Below are 21,906 nucleotides of genomic sequence, written 5' to 3' on the forward strand. Positions count from 1 at the left end.
GAGTATTCTGGGACACTTAATTGTGCTCATGAGGAATCTGTACGTGGACCAAGAGGCAGTTGTTCAAACAGAACATGGGAACACGGAATGGCTTACAGTTAGGAAAGGTATGTATCAGAGTTGTTTTCTTTCACCATACTTAAGTCAATCTGTATGCTGAGCAAATAATTAGAAGAAAAATGTGGCTCAAAGACTCATTAACAACTTGCTGTATGCAGATGATTCAAACTTGCTTGCTAAAGGTGAAGACTTAAAATACTCACTGATGAAGATTGATATGGGTTGTACCTCAACATAAAGAAAACAAAAATCCTCTCTGCTGAACCAATAAATAACATCAAGATGAATAGGGAAAAGATTGAAATTATCAGACTTTATTTTGCTTGGATCAACCATCAACACTCATGGAGCAGCAGGCAAATCAGCTGCACGGGACCTCTTTAAAATGCTGAAGAGCAAAGCTGTCAATTTTAGGACTAAGGTGCGCCTGATCCAAGCCATGGTGTTTTCAGTTAACCTCATATTCATGTGAAAGTTGGCCAGTGAATAAGGAAGACCATAGAATAATTGATGCATTTGAGTTTTGGTGTTGTATGAGAATATTAAAAGTAGCATGGATGCCAAAAGAACAAACAGATCTGTGTTGGAGGAAGTACAGCACGAGTGCTTCTTGGAAGCCTGGGATGGCCAGACTTTGTCTCTCCTACTTCAGACCTATTATCAAGAGGGATCAGTACCTGGAGAAGGAAATCTTGTTTGGTAAAGTGGAGGGTCGGCGAAAAAAAGGAATATCCCCAATGTGACGGAGTGGCACAATGGCAGTAGGAATGGGCTCAGGCGTAGCAACAATTGTGAGGTTGGTGTAGGACTGCGCAATGTTTTGTTCTGTTGTGTATAGGGTTGCTATGTGTTGGTACTGTCTCAGTGGCACCTAACAACAAGAAGTAGTGGATGGTGGATTTGAACTGCTGACCTTGTGGTTCAAACTGACATTGTAATCAAGTACTAATCCTATAACACCACACCAGGATTCTGGTTTTCCTTGTAGTCATAGGTATACTTTCCTATGACAGACAGCATTGTACTTCAAGATAGATCTTAGATCTTAAAATTTTCTTTTTGTTGATCAAAGTGATAACTTTCCTCAGAAGTTTTTATTCCTGGCGTAGTAACCCATATGATTGTTGGATTCAAAATCACCAGTACCAGTTGATTTCAGCTCTCTAATGTCTACTAGGATGTTGATCTTTATGCATTCTATTTCATTTTGAAACCTTAAAATATGTTTAGATTCATACTTCTCACATTCCATGTTCTGATTATTAATGGATGTTTGCAACTGTTTTTCCTCATTTTTATTTGTGCCCCATCAGCAAATGAAAGCCCCCAAAGCGTTACTTCCTTTGCATTATCATGGTCACCTCCACTTTGAGGAGGCACTTCTTCTCCAGTTGTGTTTTGAGTGCCTTCCAACTTGTGGGGCTCATCTTCTGGCACTGGGTCTGACAAGACTCTGGTGTGCTATCTGATAGTGTTCCACGGCTTTCAGAAGGTTTTCAGTGGCTAATTGTCAGCCCAGGATCGAACATTGTTTCGTTCTGCTGTGCATGGGGTCGCTATGAGTCGGTTCCGACTCGATGGCACATGACAACAACAACAACAATTGTTCAGAAGTAATCTGCGTCTCATTCTTAGTCTGAAAACTCAGTTAAAACCTGTCAACCCTCAGTAACCCTGCTGGGACTTAAAATACCAGTGGCATAGCTTACAGCAACATGTACATTACCATAATATGACAAACTGACAAATGAAGGTCCTGAAAGCTTTGATCCATTCACATTGTTCTGGTCAACTTTACTTTGCGGGGGAGGGGGGCAGCTCTTACGCAATCATATTTTGAGATTCTCCCAACCTGAGGGACTTACCTTCCAACATTGTATCTGACAATGTTCTTCAGCTGTTTATAATATTTATGTTCTGCTGTTATTAATAAGATTTTCATTGGCTAAGCATTCAGAAGTAGTCTGCCCTCTCCTTCCTAGTCTGGAAATTCAGCTGAAATTTTAAGTACCATGGCTAACCCCACTGGTACTTAAAATACCAGTGGCATAACTTTCAGCATCACAGCAATACCCAGTCCACCACAGTGTGACAAACTACAGATGATTGGAGGGTTTTAGGCCTCGCACTTAAACATCTCATCGTTTTGTTGGGCATATTAATATGTATTCACATTCACAGATACGCAGGCCCTCAGTGGGTCCTTCCTTAGAGTCTACAAGTTTATGACTTTGTATTCCTGAAAATATTTGTTTTTCTTCTATTGTCTCATGTTTTCTTTGCTGCACTTTCAGGGAAATTTCTTAGCTGTATATCCCAACTTTCTATTGAATTTTGAATGACCAATTTTTAAGCATCCTGTTTTTGCTTGTCTGCACAATATTTCGTCTCATTATTATTATTATTTGTAAATCTCATCTACTCATATGCCACAGAGAAGAATCTTTAGTCCCAGTGTTAGATGGTATGAAACTGAGCAGGGAACAGATACCAAGAAAGACAATATTCAGCTTTTGTCTAGCCCTTCAGTATCTCATAATTCTTCTCCAAGTTTGAGGTTCAGTATTTTTTGGTATTCGACTCCTACCAGACAGAAGTATTTGCAAAATAATACACAAGTTGCGAGTCCAATTTCCCCCCATTTCATCTTAGTTGTTTTGTATCTCTGTAACACTTTTCTAAATATTTAAGGATAAATTTATCCTTTCCTGATTTTGGTTTTGTGATATCTTTTCTTCTTTAGTATATTTTGTTCTTATGTTTAGTTAAGTGTCATTGAGTTGGTTCCAACTCATAGTGACCATGTATAGGATTTCTAAGGCTTTAGATCTTTGTGGGAGCAGAAAGTCTCACCTTTCTCTTATGGAACAGCTGGTGGGCTTGAACTACCGACCTTGTGGTTTGCAGACAGTGCTAATTGTATGACACCACCTTGCTCCCATTGATAACTCTAAAATCTTTGCCAATATTATCCCCCTCCCCTCTTTCTTGGACCTCTGCCTTAATTCAAGCTTAAAATTCAGATTTTTAGTTTTTACTTTTTGGTTAATGTACACTGTTTCCTGATTTTTATGACCACCTGTCCTATTTTCAAAGATGCTGCTATGTCCTCAGAATTTTACAAACATGAATAAGAAACTTTAAAAATTTTTTCTTTCGTATCGAATAGCAATTTCTTAAATATTATGATTCTAGATTTATCCTTTCTTTTAATCCATAGTATTTCATTTGCTTGGTGAATTTGGATTTTTCTCTCTTCCTCTTAGAGAGGGAAGCATATGCATATTCAGTACTGGGTATTTCTCTGTTCTCTCAAGAGACTATATGAGTCATTTTTTGACTCAAATCCAGGTAAAGAAAAAGGTAAGATTTATAGAAGATTAATTTACCAATTCATCTCCCTAGGAGGCCTGAGGAGGGAGGCAGCATCAGTTCCAGAAATAGTCCAAGGGAAGTTTACCTCTGAACCAAAGCGTGTCTTTTCAGTGTTTGGTGTGGCACTTAGTAATGAGCAAGGGTACTGTCACCTGGCATGACTGCCCTTGTAAGAAGCCAGCTAGTTGTATTTTACTCACCCACATGGTTTCTGGGGCAGTCATCTTGTCCACATGCAAATCAGAAGTAAATACAGCCCAGGATGACTTAACTCGATTTGCCCCTGGAGCCAGGAATGCCTTCTGAAGAGAGTTGGTGTATTCTAAAAGTACAGGCTGACTGCTACCTCAGCTCTTAGAACTAAAGGTGCTGTTATGGGCCCATTGGAGTCCTGTTTGTTTCCTTTCTATGTAGTTGCAGTTCCACACAACCGCAGTCTTAGTCCTTCTCCCAGTCTCTCATGTTGGTTCTTTTTACCGTATCTTTCTGGAACTTTTGAGCAATAGCTGGGATCCATCTGTAGTTTCTAGGAAGGATGCATGATATTTTCCATTTTTATAGTGACTGGTTATTTCTATGATAATCTGATACAGAGAAATGAGCCTACCCTGGCTTTTTTATTTGGAAATTGTATTTTATATATGTTGTGAACTGTGCTGTTTCTGTGTACTGTTGAGTCAGTTCTGACATAGTGACCCTGTATAGGGTTTCTGAGACTGTAAATTCTTACTGGAGCAGGAAGCCTCATCATTCTCCTATGGAGTGGTTGGTGGATTCAAACTGCTGACCTTGTGGTTAATAGCCCAACGCATACCCCACTCTATCACCTGGGTCTTGGTAAGAAGGAGGGGCATTGAGTAAAGTCATTCTCAATGACCTTTAAGGCAATGAATGAATGAATAGATAAAAAATAAATGGTAAAGCTCATTTTTTTTTAAAGTGAGGGGAGTTAGAGGTAGTTCTGTTTTGAGAAGAAAAAAATAGGTTAGAGGAGTTGTAGTGGCCCAACCATTAAATGCATGGCTTCTAGCCAAAAGCTGGTGATTTGAATCCAGCCAGTGACTTTGAGGAAGAAAGACCTGGGAATGTGCTTCCTTGAAGATTACAGTTGAGAAAACCTTTTGGGCCAGTTCTATTCTGCCACATGGGGTTGGTATGAATTGCAAATCAGCTCTACAGCACTTTAACAACAACAACAACAACAACAACATAGGTTAGAAGAGTTGCCTAGGAGAATGGAAAATGCAGTCAGCTAGGGAAGAAGAGATCCATATTTGTGCCCATTCCAGAGAGGTGACCCAATGGAATGAGGAAATCATCAAACAGTATCTTTGATATCCCACGTGAGTAAAGTTTTACTAAAGGTAATACAGAAACAGCTGCAAGCATACATTGACAGAGAACTTCCAGAGGTTCAAGCTGGATTCAGAAGAGGCTGTGGAATGAGGGATATCATTGCTGAAATCAGATGGATCTTGGCTAAAAGCAGAGAATTCCAGAAAGATGTTTACCTGTGCTTTACTGGCTATACAAAGGATTTCAACTGTGTGGATCATGAGAAGCTATGGACAACATTGTGAAGTATGAGCATTCTGGAACACTTAATTGTGCTCATGAGGAATCTGTACATGGACCAAGAGGCAGTTGTTTGAACAGAACATGGGAACACTGAATGGTTTAAAATTAAGAAAGGTGTGTGACAGAATTATATTTTATTCACTATACTTATTCAACCTGTATGCTGAGCAAATAATCTGAGAAGCTGGGTTCCATGAAGAAAAACGTGGCATCAGGATTCTAGGAAAACTCATTAACAACCTATGATATGCAGATGATACAACCTTGCTGAAAGTGAAGAGGACTTAAAACATTTACTGATGAAGATCAAAGAGCACAGGCTTTGGTATGGATTGCATCTCAATGTAAAGAAAACAAAAAATCCTCACCACAGGACCAATAAACAACATTCTTATCAATGGAGAAAAGATTGAAGGACTTCATTCTTTTTGGATCAACTATCAATACTCATGGAAGCAGCAGTCAAGAAATCAAACGATGTATTACATTAGGCAAATGTGTTGCACAAGACCTTTTTAAAAGTGTTGAAGAGCAAAGATGTCAGCTTAAGGACTCAGGTGCACCTGACCCAAGCCATGGTATTTTCAGTAACCTCATATGCATGCAAAAGCTGGACAGTGAATAAGGAAGACTGTAGAAGAATTGATGCTTTTGAGTAATGGTGTTGGAGGAGAATATTGAAAGTGCCATGGGCTTCCAAAAGAACCAATAGATCCATTTGGAAGAAGTGCAGCCAGAGTTCTCCCTGGAGGCCAGGATGACCAAACTTTGTCTCTCATACTTCAGACATATTGTCAGGAGGGACCTGGAGAAGGCGATCATGTTTGGTAAGGTGAAAAAGAGAAAAAGAAAACCCCCAGTGAGATAGATTGGCAGAGTGACAGCATCAGTGGCCTCAAGCGTGGCAACAATTGTGAGGTTGGCCCAGGATTGGGCAGTGTTTTGTTCTGTTGTGCATAGGGTCACTATGAGTTGGTGCTGACTCTGTAGCACCTAACAACAACAAGGGAAGAAGAAGGGAAGGAGCGGCAATGGTCCAAAGGCAGTTGGAGAGCCTGGTGTTAACAGAACCAACTCAGATTGCTTTATGGTTTTCTGTAGCTGAAACAAAGGAAAAGAAGAGTTAAATTGATAGCAGATTGGTGGCAGGTCAGAAGAGTTGCACAGGACAGATATCCATGTACTTGGAAGAATGCAAGGAAGCTCATAATTCTTCAAAACTTCCTGTGGAATTCTGTAGTATGTAGTCTGGGATTCTGAGATGGCAGTAGACTATGATGTCATAGGGAAGCAGGTTACTCTGGCAGAGTTTGAATGATATTATTACATAAGGGTATGGTCCACTTGGATTCCTGGTGTGGCACTATAGGATAAACACTGGACTGGGAACCACAAGGTTGGCAGTTGAAACCTACCAGCTGCTCCTTGGATACCTTATACAGAGTCACTGTGAGTTGGAACTGACTCGCCAGCACTTAACAACAGCAATAGGTCCACTTTATCATACATCCCAGTTGCTCCATGATTTGAGCCGTTTTATAAATAAGTTGTAAAGTGAGTGAAGTTTCATAAATGTAATTTTAAGATACCCTTAGCCAGAGAGAGCTCTGTGATAGTATTGTTTAGAGCTTGCATGTGCTGATAAAGTAAAATGACACTATTTTATAAAAGGTCTTGTAAAATGGGAACGGAGTCCTGGTGTGGCACTGAGGATAAGTACCACAACCACAGGTTGGTTTGAACCACAAGGTTGGTGGTGCAAACTCTCCAGTTACTCCCCAAAAACCCTGTGCAGGGTCACTATGAGTAAGAACCGACTTGACAGCACTTAGTTGGGAACAGACTCAACGAAAGGCTCAAAAGTAGATGTATTTAGAGTGCTTTAGGGGAAGACAGTTAATTTTCAGTCTTACTTTCTTTAAATGAAGAAACTAACAACCTAGTGTCCATTGTATATCTCAAGGATATGTCCCATAAATCAAAACTGGGGACACATTATAAAGTTTTAGAACCATGAGAGCAATACAAGGCTCTCTGTTTCAGGAACATAGTTATCTTGAATGACGTATGCCTTTTATCCTGCTTTCTTCTGGACCATCTGAAATTTATGCTTATAAAGACGCTAAGAACTTTACACCTCTTTTTGAGTTTTGTTCACCTAGAAGATTAGTCTATGGAAAAAGTTTGGGCTCTGGAATTGAAACTGGTTTCTACTCTCAGCTCGCTTGAGTTTTCATCTGTGAAATCAGTTAGCCATATCTGTATTAGAAATGACTGTTCCAATACCCAACACCTAGTAGGTTTTTGTTAAACCCAGTTTTTCTGCATTCCCTGTTCTGTTAGTGAGAATGCCATATGCTGCATCTGTTTCCTGGTTCACACCCATGTGTATCTAAACTCTCCTTACTATAGACTGTTGTTACTCGTTGCTGTCTGATTATTCCAAGTAACATCGACCCCATGTGTGCAGAGTAGAAGTATTCCTTAGAGTTTTCAAGGCTGTGACCTTTGGAAGCAGATCAGTAGGCCTGTCATGAGTCACCCAAGGTGGGTTTGAACCACCAACCATTTGGCTAGTAGTTGAACACTTAACCATGTGCACCACTCAGGAACACCTTATTAGGTGTTCATCCTCTAGGTGACAAAACTGTTTATAGATTATGTTGCTTAATTGTTTAGTTGTGCCGAAATGATACTGAATACATGCATGCTGAATGAGTTTTTAACAACAGATTTTCACTTATCCTCTTGTTTTTGTTATCATACTATTTCTGTCCACTTCATGTAATAGATGAGGCTTTCTGCGCCTGTCAAGATTTAAAGCCTCAGAAACCCTATATAGGGTTCTGCTGTGAGTCAGAACAGACATGACAACACTTGACCACACCAACAACACATAAAATAGGGTAAAAGGAAGTAACAAATACATGAGATGGCAAAAGGAAAACAAAAGAGAGTGGCACAAAATGATATCTTTGTAAAGTTCAGTACAAAATGGCATACCAGAGGGCCTAGAATTTTCTGTGGGTAGGCTTAGCATTCCAGCCGCCATCATGAAAAAGGAAGAACGCCCGTATACTCATGCCTTTCTCCTGGGCTCTTCATTACACTTATAGTGTGATGACTTTTCCCTCTGAAACTGGGACTAAGGAGAGAACATTAGTGTCTTCTAAGGTTTCTAAGATTCTTTGTGTACTCTAATTTCAAGATAGCTTGACAGCTTTACTACTTATTTAAAAAAAAAAAAAAATGCTCTGACAAAAGGGAAGAAAATGGAAGACACCACAGCTCTAAACAATTTAAAGTAAATAAAACCACAGTATGAAAGGTAATATACAAAGGCAGAATAGAAATCAAAATTTAAAATTCAGAGAAGTCATTTCAGTTCTTTGGATGTTATGTGACTTGCCCAATGTCTTCAAACAGGAAAATACATCAGCTTAGTACCATTTGGACAAATTGGTACAGAAGTTATGGCTTTAGATTTGATAAGTTACCTACCATGGTTATCTTTTTTGTTAAGTTGGAAGTTGGCTTTTGGTCAAAGGGATTTTGCTTCTTCTGGTTAATGAACTAACCTACTTTGGCTAAATCTGAATTTCCCTTCCTTTGTCCAGGCAAACAGTTTTTCCTGGCATGACGGCTCTCTCATCAGCATCCACAAGAATTTGAGTCCTATGTCCAGTGCCATAGTGCTGGGGGCTAGTTCATCTCCCACAACTATAACCATGGAGGCTGGCCCTACTTCTACTCCTGTAATTTCACAGCCTGAGGTAAGCATCTCAAACTAGTAAAGGTTTGGGTTAATGATAGTTTTCTTAAATACAGATAGTCCCCAGATTATGAATGAGATCTATTTCTAAATTTGTCTTTCAGTTGAATTTGCAGGTAAATTGGGACAAGTACATATGTTTCTTATTTAGCAGTATCTCAGTGAAAGCTTTCTATGATTTAAAAGCTACAGGTACAGCATGTGAAGGCGGTTGTGATAAAGAATTTGTTTTCAGTAGGGCTTGGTCTGTATCTTAGCCTGGGTTCTCAGGAGAAGCAAAACCAGTGAAACGTATACACACATGCATGCATGTGTGTTTATGTCAAGGAAGTGGCTCACACAGTTGTAGAGGTAGGTACGTTTCAAGTCTGTGGGTCAGACATAGGCTTCTCTTGACTCCTGTTGCTGATGAACCCAAGATTGGCTGGTTGGATGACAGGTTTCTGGCTGCAGAGGCAAATGAATCCAAGGTCGGCAGGTAAGATGGCAGGTTACTGGTGACTCCTAGGATTGGCAGGCAGTTCAGCAGGACACTAGCTCTAATCCAAATAACTGAAGATCAGATGGCAAGCCACATGCAATGTCCAGACCCAGCAAAAAGCTACTAAGCTTTGCCCGAGGGTCCATTATATTGGAAGCAGACCACAACTGTGAGGAAAAGTCCTTTTTGCTAATTGTTTACTCACAGCAGTTTACTCACACTTATCATGGGGAATAGTTGTTGTTCAGTGCAGTTGAGTCGACTCTCATCCATAGTGACCCTGTATAGGGTTTCCAGGGAGCAGCTGGTGAGCTTGAACCACTGAACTTGCAGTTCAAATGCCTTTGCAGTCTAAACGCCAGAACACCATGGAGATTACTACATCTTAATTGCCAAATCACTGAAAATACTAGCCCAGTCATGTTGAACAAAACCGTATGTAAAACAGTCTGATTCAAAGTGAAAACAAATTTACTTAACATTAAATGGCTAGTTCTGGTGTAGTGTTGCTGTAGGATAAACACTGGACTGTTAACCAGAAGGTCGACAGTTCAACCCCATCAACTGCTCCTCAAAAACCTTATACAGGATTGCTCAGAGTCAGAACCAACTCAATGGCACTTAACAACAACAACGTCACGGTCTGATTTAAAGTGAGAGTAAATTTATAACAGTAAAGGGTTACTCACTGTCTGGAAGTCTGATGTTCATAAACTGAGTTTTTGAAAGTGTGTTTGGCCTAGGTATCATACATCTCCCTCTAAATTACTTCATGGGAGAAAGATGAGGCGTTTGGCTGCCACAAATATTTAAAGATTTAAAGCCTCAGAAACTCTAGGGTTGCTATGAGTTGGAACCAACACGATGCCATTTAACAACAACAAAACAACAACAATGACTATCATTTGGTGTGCAATTGGATAATAGTGCTTTTTGTGAGGTAGGTGCCATTGAGTTCAGGAACCAGCTGGAACGATGAACAAGTGATTTTAGTGAACCGGCCTCTGTTTATGAGAATTTTCATTGCTTAGGATGGTTTTCAATGCTTAAGATGACTGACTATTACTATAGGCATCCAATTTCAAATCAAGATGACCAATGGTAAGACCTGCTGTTTTTCCTCCCTTGATTCTTTGGGGTTTAATGATATCCATCATACCAGATGTGCTTGTAATAAGTTTCCTGAATGCTGTGCTGTTCTCTTGATCACCCTCTTTCTACTCTTCCTTCTTTTCTCTTATTCTCCTCCTCCTCCTTATTTTGCCTTGACCTCCTATTCCAGAAACTTTTAAAACAAAATTCAATCCCAGACACTGCTGAACAGCTGTCATATGGGTTGTTAACTTTTTCTGTTCAGTGCAGTATCAGTAATATGGTAGGAGTGTCGTCTGTTTTCAGATTATTTTACAAACTGGACTCTATCAGCTTCAGCAGAAAGAATGGTACAATGAGGAGATAGGGTTTGGAGTCCGTAGGTCTGAGCTCACATTCCTGTTCCTCTGATTGCCTCATAAGGAGTCTTAGTCACATCAACCTTTCTCAGCCTCAACTTCTTCTCATGTAATCATACCTCATAGGATGATTTTATAAATCTTAGAAGGAGTACAGCTAGAAGGCTCCCTAGAAGCAAGGATGATGAGACATCGTCTCATGTACTTTGGACATGTTATCAGGAGGGACCAGTCCCTGGAGAAGGACACCAGGCTTGGTAAAGTAGAAAGTCAGCAAATAGAAAACCCTTAACAAGACGGATTGACACACTGGCAGAACAATGCGCTCAAATACAGCAACAGCAGTGCAAGTGGTGCCGGATTGGCTGGGTTTCGTTCTGTAGTACATAGTAATGTTGTGAGCTGGAACTGACTTGACAGCAACTAACAGCAAAGAGGATATGCAAAGCACATAATATTTGTCTCAACACGTGTAGTTTCCGTTTTACCCTTCCTCCCTCTTTTCTTTCTAGAACGTGAGTTCCATCTAATCCACGATGATCTTTTATTAAGTTGAAGTTAAAGAATCAGATATTTTGATTGCAGTTTGTGAATATTGATAATACAAAATGTTGTACATTTTTTTAATGTAGCATTTTTATAGGCTGCTAAATTTTGTATACATTTAAAGTAGGTATGTATAGATGTAAGCGAGAGGCAGGGACATAAAGAGGAGAGAACAAGGCATCAGAAAAAAATACTATATATTTTTTTCCTTTCTAAAAGACCTTGGGATTTTATCATATCAAATTGATTTGATTAAGACTCCTTATTGTATTCTAAAAGTCCTTGCACTTCTTTAATAATTTAAAGCTCTCACTATTATATCCCAGGATGTTTAGTGTTTGTTGTTGTTAAGTTGTTGTTAGTGCCCTCTAGTAAGATCTGACCCATAGTAACCCTGTATAGGGTTTCCGGGTAGCAGCTGGTGAGTTTGAACCATCGACCTTGCGGTTCAAACCGACTTTGCAGTCTAGCACATGAACCCACAGCAGCATACCAGGACTTCTGTTTAGCGTTAATACCACATGCATTGCTCTTTCTGGTCAACAGGCTATTGCTTTTCAGCACATCATTTAACTCAAGTGTGTGCTTTCTCGTTCCTTCAGTAGTATTTTATTTTTTATTTTTTCTTTTTGTACCATAGAGATTTGGTGAACAGGTAAAGAAACTTAGTGCCTCTTACTGAGATCACCATTTCAGAGTCCAGTGTGATTGTGCCAGGTGATGACTGTTCTTAGCCTTCTGTGAAGTGAGTTAGGCCCTGACCTATGTTTCTGGAGCCAGCATTTCAGTTTTCCAGTCTTGCTGCTGTCATTCGTCAGCAGTTTCATCTTATCTTCACATCTTCCCTCTTACACAAGCTACTATCAGCTGGTGTGTAATATAAATATTTTTAAATGACTCATTTAGTTGAAATGTTTTTTACACTGCCCAAGGTAGAAAGAGGTCATATTTAACATAAACACTTGGGGAGATGGATACTCTCGTAAATTCTTTGTGGGAAGGCAAATTGGTACCTGTCACTCTGGGTAATTCAGTAGTATTTATTAAATTTATATATTTGCATATACCCTGTACTCATTTTAATACCTAAATTAGAAAAAAAACAACAACACTTGGCTCATGTATCCAAAGAGGTATGCATAGAAATATTAAGAATACATACTCCCCTTTGATTGTGGCTTCACGTGCTTCCGTTAAATCTTGACAGCTTATGCTATCAGTATTTTACTCTAAAGTTTCTTTCATTTCTTAATTTTTAAGTGGGTATTTTGTGTTGGTTTTTTATTTTAATTAATTTTTCTTTGACGCATGGCCTGTGATATTTTATTATGGAGAGGTTAAAGTAAGTCTTGTACTAATTCAGATTTTTGAGATTCGTTAAGGTTTTTAATAATGTGTCCATCTGGTCAGTTTTTATGCTGGCTTTATGCTCTTAAAAGCGAATATGTTCATTCTTAAAAAATTGTAGGTATTTAGATAATTATTATTTTTACCTATTGAAACTGTCCAGAAATGAGCTTTTGTGTATCTATTACAATTTGTGTATTTGAGTTTTAATATGATGATGTTATTTAGTGTATACCTGTTGAATCCCTTCACTGTGGCTTATGTTGTTGTTGTTAAGTGCCATTGAGTCAGTTTTAACCCATAGCGACCCTGTATAGGGTTTCCAAGGAGTGACTGGTGAGCTTTAACCACCGACCTTGTATCTCAAACAACTTTGCAGTCTGATGCATTAGCCCATAGCACCACACCAGGACTACACTGTGGCTTATAGCTTTATCTTAGTAACTTCTTTTGCCTGGAACTTAATTTTAATGATATTAAAAAATTTCTGTTAGCTTTTCTCTTTCTATATTTTTTATTTTCTATTTATATAACTAATTTGTGTTTTAATTATTCTAGGACCCTTGTTTTGTAGATAATACAAGTTTTCATTTTTTAGAAAAGGAATGGTGTTGTTTTAAATAGGTGAATTTAACCTATTTATTATAAATGTCTGATTGAGTTTATATAGTATTCCTTAAAAAAATCTCTTACTTTTTTCTGTGTTTTCCCCTTACTCTAAATTCTATATTTTCTTATTAATTTACATGATGTTCAGTAGATGACTTTTGTTTTGAAAAATACTCCTTATTTTATTTCTATACTTATAAACTGGAAAATCAAAGTGTATATGGTTTTTCCTTCTCTTGTCCTCTATTTTCAGTAATTTTTCTGAAACAAGGATTTGGATTCCATTCATTGTTGGATACTTAACTATTTGTTTTAGTATATTATTGCAGAATTTAAATGTCATAAGTAAATACCAGTTAACTTTATAGTGAGTTATTCCACCGTTCATTCTCTTTCCTCTTGTCACCTTTCTGTCTCTTTTTCATTTTTCTATTGTCTGCCTTTTATGCAATTTTTAGGGAGGCATACATGGTTGGCATTTTCTGACTTCTTGCATATCTTAGTATTTTCGTTGATTTCCTGTATCACTTGAAGTTGTCTTGATAGGTAATTTTTAGTTCAGATTTTTTTTTTCCCTCATAGCTCTGTCAGTTTTGCAGCTGAGAAAAAATTAACCTCTAATAGCTGGGGTTTTAATTTTTCTGTATGGAAATATTTTTCCTGTCAGAATGTGGAATTTCTTAATTTATCCCTCAGATTTCGTTTTAATGCACTTTTCTACTGTGAAATCAATCCCTTTGATAAGCATTTACTGTTTCCGTCTGGTGATAATGTGAGTAGGTCCTATGCAGCAATAATGTGGTAGCTGAGATCTGGAGAGTGACTCTTGAATCATACTGTCTGTGTTCAGATTCTATCTTTAATGTTTACTGAGGCCCAGGGGAAGGTCTTCACTCTGTCATTGCCTCCATTCCCCAAATGAGCATAATAATAATAATATAATAAACCCAACCTCATCGAGTTGTTTTAAAGATAAAATGAAATAAATGTAAAATTTGGAAGCCTGTCTGGCACCGAGTGCTCAGTATACATTGCTGCTGTTCTTGTTAAGTCCTGTTGTCAAGTCATTTACAACTTATACCAAAACCCTGTAGAGCGGCTGGTAAGTTTGACTACATCAGAACCCCCGTTGTTGTGAATTGCCGTTGAGTCGATTCTGACCGATAGCGACCCTGTATAGGGTTTCCGAGGAGCAGCTGGTGAGCTTGAACCGCTGCCTTGCAGTTCAAACAGCTTTGCAGTCTGACACATTAACCCACAGCACCACAGCAGGACTCCAGTACACATTAGTTATTAATATTGTTCATCAGCAGTACAGCAGGACTGGGGATACAAAAAAACAAAAACAAAAACAAGCTAAGCTAAACAACATTCTTTCCCCCTCCCTTCTCCCCAGAATTTAGAAACACTATGAGTGATAGTCAGATAAGGAAACAAAACCCCACAATGCTTTGTCATAAGGGTGATGATACAGAAAGTATGGATACTGTAGGGATAAAGAGGGGTACCCCACACAAGATTTAGAGGATCAGCACAGATAAGGAAACAAAATCCCACAATGCTGCGTCATAAATGTGACGATACAGGAAGTATAGGTCCTGTAGGAGTGAAGGGGCACCCACACAAGATTTGTAGTATCAGTGAAAGCCTGTTGAAGTAACACTACCAGGCTGGAAGCTAAACATGAATATGAGTTATTCTGGTAGGAAAGAAAAATAAGTACTGTCGAGGCAGTTCTGACTTATAGTGACCCTGTATAAGGTTCCCAAGGAGCAGTTGTTGAGTTTGAACTGCCAACCTTGTGGTAGGCAGTCCAATGTTTATCCTACAGTGACATATCAGGGGTGTGAGAAACTGAGAGAGAGAGAGAAACAGAGACAGAGACAGAGAGCATGTGAGTGTGAGAGCACACTTTGGAGACAGCTCTACCAGTTCAAAAGAATCAATTGTTAAATTACCAGGAATTTTGTGAACTGATTGACTTCATGCTGGTAGCTTGAGATCAACTGTGGTGGAGAATTTACACGACAGAAATTGACAAATACTAGAGATAAGTTCCTTACCCCAACAGCCAATGATTAATATGTATGAACACACTTCTGGTAGCAGGGGCAGGATATTAAGTTATAAAGTTAGAGAAGATTTTGAAGGGCATTGCAAGCCATATTAAGGAGCTTAACGCTGATTCTGAAGAAGACTGTGCAGCTTAATAGTTCCAACATGCTTTGGGATATTTACACCTGTTTTCAAACCTTACTCTGACATTTTGCTGAGCAAGTTCACTTACTAACCTCAACCAGGGTAGTTGAGTCCCATTTTCCTCACCATATGTTGGGAACATTAGTAACCTCTGACAATTGGAGGATTCAGGCCTGCTTGGAAAAGGAGTCTGCTATAAACTGAGGACTAGTTCACAAGAAAATTTCTGGAGAGATATGGAGACTTCCTGGATCCTCTAATGGACAGTGGGACCTCCAGGTTATTCAGTTGTTAAATCTTATTTTTTAACATACTTCATTTAGGGTAGTTTTAGGTTTACAGAAAAATTTTGCATAAAATATAGACTTTTCTTACATCTTTTCAACCCCTTGCATACTGTTCCTCCTATTAGCATTTTGCATCCAATCTGTAACAGTTGTTACAATTTAACCAATGTTAATTATTTTAAACAAAAATCTATAGTTTCATTAGGACTTACCCCTTGCCATCACTTTTTTTAAAATTATGTTTCCAGTTGTTTCTTTGTTGGATGAAACTTAACTTCCTGTATAGGACTCGACGCACTTTTTTGTTGGTGCTGGTGGTAAAGGGAAAGATCAATAATTTTAACACTGCAGGACTTATGGTTTGCCTCTCAACTTCACAAGTCTACCATTATGTTAAACCATAGTGCATATGCCAACTCTTGCATAATTTCTGAAACAAAATTTTAGTCCAAAGCTGACTTGCCCTTGTCCCTAAGTAGAGGTTGCTGCTGCTCTTAAGCACCACTGTGTCAGATCCGACCCTTGGTAACCCTTTATAGGGCTTCCAAGGAGCAGCTGGTGAGCTTGAATGCCGACCTTGTGGTGCAAACCAACTTTGCAGTCGAGCACATTAACACACAGTGCCACACCAGGACTCCAGTAAGCATAGGCAGATCTGCTGAATATAATGCCTATGGCAAATAGTTTTAAATAGACAAATGATTTCTCACAGCTGGCAAGGGAAACTGTTGATTGTTGTGGCTCCGCCTTCCTTTCAAGTGGTGCAGAGGGCACATCCCATACCTTAGATGCAACTCTGCCCCATCTCTATATATATTGATGTCTTCTCTCCTATATATTTTCCCCAGGTGCAGAGAAGCTAAAAATACAACCTCTCCATAGGAGTACTGGAGTGCTAACCACAAGGCCAGCAGTTCAGACCCACCAGTCACTACTTAGTAACCCTGTACAGGGTTGCTATGGGTCGGAACTGACTCCATGGCTCTTGACAACCACCACATGTTGTTGTTGTGCAGTGCCTTAACTTTGATATCCACCCATAGCGACCCTATAAAGGGTTTCAGAGGAAAAGCTGCTGAGCATGAACTGCCGACCTTGCAGTTCAGACGACTTTGCAGTCTGGCGCATTAACCCACTGCACCATGCCAGGACTCTATCACCACCATATAGGCAAAGCATAATAAACAGTTCACTGAATGAACTTAGTCTGATACTGTCTGGCATATCAACTTTCTTTCAGAGTGATTTCCAGGGCCTGTATAAAGATAAAGCCACATGCAAGTGTAAAAGGCCCAAAAGTCCTTCTCCAAAGGAAACCCAATAATAATAAATAATATAAATAAATAAATAAATAAATAAAGCTTTTGGATTTGTTTGTAACTCTATTCATTTGATAACAAAGAGCATTTTTCTAATCAAGGCTGCCTAGCACTAGATATAAACTAATTAATATGAACAAATAGCCTGTGATTGTTGCAAACAATAGTAGGGAAGAAAGCTTCCATTGTTACGCCTACTGGGCTTGTTATTAGTGAAAGATGTGCTTTGTGCTTTGGAGTGGAACACACGTGTATTCACTGTGTAGCTCCTCCTAGACTATAAGAAGTGTTGTTTTCTCATGCTGAGAAAGCACGTACGTAGCTCTTTCTAAGTTAGGTAAATGCAGAGACCAAGTAGATCAGCAGCACTTTTTGGAGGTAATTTATAGTTCTGCCCATGGAGATGCTGATAATTTCCTTACCAAAAGGAAGCTCCAAAGGATATATGTGCAGTTACTACACAGTCATCATTAGATTAAACTAATTGTTCAATTCCTGAGGATATGGGGAGGTTTAGAGGGAACACACACACTGAATTTGCCATTTTTTAATTAGCAATTTTTGTTGTTGTTGTTGTTGTTCTTGTTTCTAGAGCGTTCTCTTATTTGTGGTTGATAATGTCACCGTGGGTAGGGTGACCTTTTAGATGAAAAGTTTTATTTTCATTTTAAATGGAAAGGTCGATATACCTGAGCGAGTGGTTTGATTTTTGTCAAACTAGGGCTTCAAGCAGGTTCATACAGTTCCTGCCCCCTGCTGAGAATTTGCATTTCTACTCCAAATACAGAATTCACATTTTAACAAGTTGGATTCTGGTGTCCAGTATCTGGTGCCCTGTATGTGGGGTGAATTGCAAATTCTCAGCAGGGGGTTGGAGTGGAATCAACCATTTTAAAATTGTCTCAAAAACTCTACTTCTGGCATTAAAGACCAGAATAGGGAGTCTGAGAAGCTCAAGATGTCTTTAGCTCTCACACCTCTGATTCTAATAAGGAAGGCATCTTTTCCATCAGTCTTGTATAAGGTATTTCATCCTGTCTCTCACTTGCTAAGTATTTTGACCTTTAGTCAAAGAAACAAAAGATATTTTGATCCTTCCAATTTGACTTAATTAAAGCCGTAACTTTGAAGGCTTGTCCCACTGGTTCTTTTCTGGTGTTCTTTTTCACAGCAGCAATTAGTGTCTACTTGTCTGTATGAAGACATATTTATGAGACATCATTCTTTAAAGATATTCTTAACAAAGTCCATTATGCTCCAAAGTCTATGTTTTAGAAGGGTTTATTTCTGATATTTGAGAGTAGGTATTTTCGGATGAAAGCAACTGAATTCCACATTAAATGAGCTTTAAGTCATTTTGTAAGTTGTACAGAAATTTTTAGAACTTTGTACTGGGAGGTTCTTAAACATTTTCTTAGCTTAGACAGGATAAAATACCTTGTACAAGACTGTTGAAAAAGATGCCTTCCTTATTTGAATCAGAGGTATAAGAGCTAAAGACATTGTTTAAGAACCTCCCAGTACAGAGGTTCACAAAAATAAGAATAGTGTATGAATTCATGTATTAATCACCTATATTCAGCAGTTTCTAACATTACATCACATTTGCTTCATTTGTCCCCATTTTTGGGGAATGACATATTTTAAAACAAATCAAATCCCTTTCATCATTTTACCTCAGTCCTCAGACATCCATATGCATCTCTAAAAAATAACTTGCTTACATAGCCACAGTGCTGTTGTTTTACCAAATAGAAAGAAAAACAATTCTCTAATGTTTTATACCAATTTCTATTCAGATTGTCCAAGTTTTTTTTTTTTTTTTAAGTTGCTTTTATGGTTGTTTTTTTTAAGTATTGTTTTTAAAAATTGATTAGATTTGTTCGTTTCCTTGTATAAAACTAAACTTCTTTTTGAAGCTTAAAAGGGCAATTTCATTTTTGGTAGCGTAGTGGTTACGAATTGGGCTGCTAATCTCACAGTCAGCAGTTCGAAACTAGCAGCTGTTCCATGGGAGAAAGATGAGGCTTTCTGTTCCCATAAAGATTTACAGCCTCAGAAACCCTGTGCAGGGTCGCTATGAGTCAGAACCGACTCAGCACATAACAACAGTTCTTTATATGGAGACCTGGTGTGGCACTATGGGTTAATGCGCTGGACTGCAAGGTCAGCTTGAAACTCGCAAGGTAGGTGGTTCAAGGTTACCAAGCACTCCTCAGAAATCCTATTCAGGGTAACTATGAGTTGGAACAGGCTTGAGGGCATGTAACAATGTTATTCTTTATGTGGCACTGTCGGATAATGCACTAGACCATAAGGCTGGTTTGAACTGCAAGGTTGGTGGTTCAGATTCACCAGCCACCCCTCAGAAACCCTATGCAGGGTCACTATGGATCAGAACCAATTCAAGGGCACTTAACAACAACAATTCTCTATGTAAGGAAATCGACTGAAATTACAACCAGAATATTTTATCGTTGAAGAGCACAAGCACAAAGATAAGACAAATGCTGAAGACTCTAAAGTATGCTGATAGATAACATTGGTTGCAGCAGTTACATCAGCAGTCTCTATACTGGATGGCAGGATTCTGGTGTGGTACTGCAGAATAAGGACTGGACTGCTAACCACAAGCTCATCAACCGCTCCTCGGAAGTCCAATACGAGGTCAATATCAGTAGGAACTGACGCAGTGGCACTTGGCAAAACAACAAAGGTTCCCTGGTGGTGTAGCAGGTTAAGCATTGGACTGCTAACTACAAGGTTGTCAGTTCAAGCCTTCCAACCATTATATGGGAGAAAGATAAGACTATCTTCTGTTCCTGTAAAGATTACATCTTGGAAACCCTGTGGAGCAGTTCTACTCTACCCTCTGCCCTCTCAGTCCATTATTAACTGGAATCAACTCAACAGCAGTGAGTGGGTCAAAGTAAGGGATTGCAGTATTTTGAAAATGCTTTCTTTTAGACTAAAGTGAGAGCAATTAGTTAAGTATGAGTTATGTTTTTAGTGCTGCACAATGAAGACATAATGTAGTCTGGTTTCACCTGAATTGAGAAAATAGAATGCTTAGGTTTAGATCCAGATACATTTTTAGTTCAAAATGCAGGCTATTGTATACTGTTATCTAGGAGATCTTTCAATATTGGAATCTCTTTCAGCTTTCAATCTCTGGAGTTAAAATAATAAACCTCAATTTAAATGGCCTAAGTGCTTTGTATAGTATCAGCCCTTTAATAAGTTCCTCCTTCCTTATCCCCCATGACTTTGCTAGGAGTTGTCTAGAGGGAGAAAGTAGTTACCTCCGCATATGGTCTGTGTATACGCTGTGCTTGCGATGTGCCAGAAGACCCATCAAAGGAAAGGCAATTTAGATAAACACTTTATGGAAAACTCTAATGTATTGCCAGGAATAAATGCATGTGGAGATAAACATTTGCAAATTTTGTCTTATTCCACCTTGAAATGTGTTTCTTTTAGAAGTTAATTTTGGTCTCAGATTGCAATTTAAATTCATCTATTCCCTTTTTATGTTTAAAAAAATCAGATAAAGTTTGAGAGGCTATCTTCAGCAATCTGAAGATACATTTTGAGCTTTCTATTCATAAGACAAAAATTATACAGGGACACCCAGAATAAACTGCAGATGAGACCTGTCACATCTGTTTCTTTTTCTTTCGAATATAGCCTTTGTCATTGGGTTTTGTCTTTAAGGATAAATAGAGCTACTCCTTTATTCTTTAAAGAGGGTGTGGCTTTCTCCTTCCTACTGCGGATTTTGGTGCTGTTTGCTTGTTCTCCTTTTTGCATACCTAATGTTCTTTCTCCATATTTCTTTGAAACTTAATTGCAATTTTTCTGTGAATAAACACCAAAGTGGGAAGAGCATAATTAAATAGTTCAGAGGATTTCTGTCTCTTAAGAACTGTACCTTACTGTAATTAAAAAAAAAGACTGTCATTAAAAAAAATCAACCTTCATTTGCTGTATGCTGTTTGGTAATTGTATAGCATCACTTAGCTCGTCTTAGGTTAAACTTAGCCCATTTCAAAAACAATTATCCTAGACATTCTCAGGACTAGAGAAAAATAAAAGGGTGAGACCTAGTTCCTTGTTGATGTTAGGTGCCATCGAGTCAGTTCCAGTTCATAGCGACTCTGGGCACAGCAGAACGAAACACTGCCCAGGCCTGTGATATCTTTCAGTTATCTTGCTTGAGCCCATTTAGCTGCCTTTGTGTCACTACACAGTCCATATCCTTGGAGTTCTTCCTCTTTTTCTTCCTCCTCAGCATTGCACAAAAAGGTTATGAAAGGGCCATGAAGCAGATTTGTTGCTGAAAGTTTAGGATAGCAATAAAGTAACTTTCAAGTATCAGGCAACTCTTTTTTTTTTTTTTAAAAAGTTTTTATTGTGAATTGAATGAAAGTTGACAGGGCAGATCATCAGTTTTACATTCAACAAATCATATATTTTGTTTCATTACAATGGTTATAATCTCCTCCATGTGCCATCAGTTAAAAGTATTTCTCTTTATCTACTTTTGTTGTTGTTGTTGTTAAGTGCCGTCGAGTCGGTTCCGATTTAGCTTTTTTAAAAAAAACACACAAACAAAAAAACCATTGTAATGGTTCATTTTAGTTCTTTTTCTTTTCTTTTTTTTTTTTAACACTCAGGCATATATAATTTATAATGTATAATAATTTAAACCACCAAAGGGCACATTCTGCAAGTCTGCCTCCTGGCCACCAGCCTTCAGTTCCTGTCTTCCCTTGATTCTAGAGTCCTCATTGCTTCCTTTCTCCATGTCCCCATCTCTGGTGTCACTGCTTCTCTGGATTTAGACTCCCATATTTTGCTCGTGCTCTTTTTTTTTTTTTTT

General features: G+C 38.6%; 1 protein-coding gene across 2 annotated transcripts in view; it reads left to right on the forward strand.

The window, feature by feature from the left end:
- Positions 1 to 21,906, forward strand: part of LOC102830724 (lysophosphatidic acid receptor 1-like) — a 223,045-nt gene that overhangs the window by 97,336 nt on the left and 103,803 nt on the right. The window contains exon 1 of one of the 2 annotated variants that reach the window (XM_006864674.1): positions 8,742 to 8,786. The exons of the other annotated variant lie outside the window; for it this stretch is intronic. Within the exon in view, the coding sequence (XP_006864736.1) occupies positions 8,742 to 8,786 (45 nt within the window). Of the gene's footprint in view, positions 1 to 8,741; positions 8,787 to 21,906 lie in introns of those variants that run through there. 2 annotated transcript variants of the gene reach the window in all.

The sequence above is a fragment of the Chrysochloris asiatica genome, unplaced genomic scaffold (genome assembly GCF_000296735.1).
Source record: "Chrysochloris asiatica unplaced genomic scaffold, ChrAsi1.0 scaffold00069, whole genome shotgun sequence".
NCBI lineage: Eukaryota > Metazoa > Chordata > Mammalia > Afrosoricida > Chrysochloridae > Chrysochloris > Chrysochloris asiatica.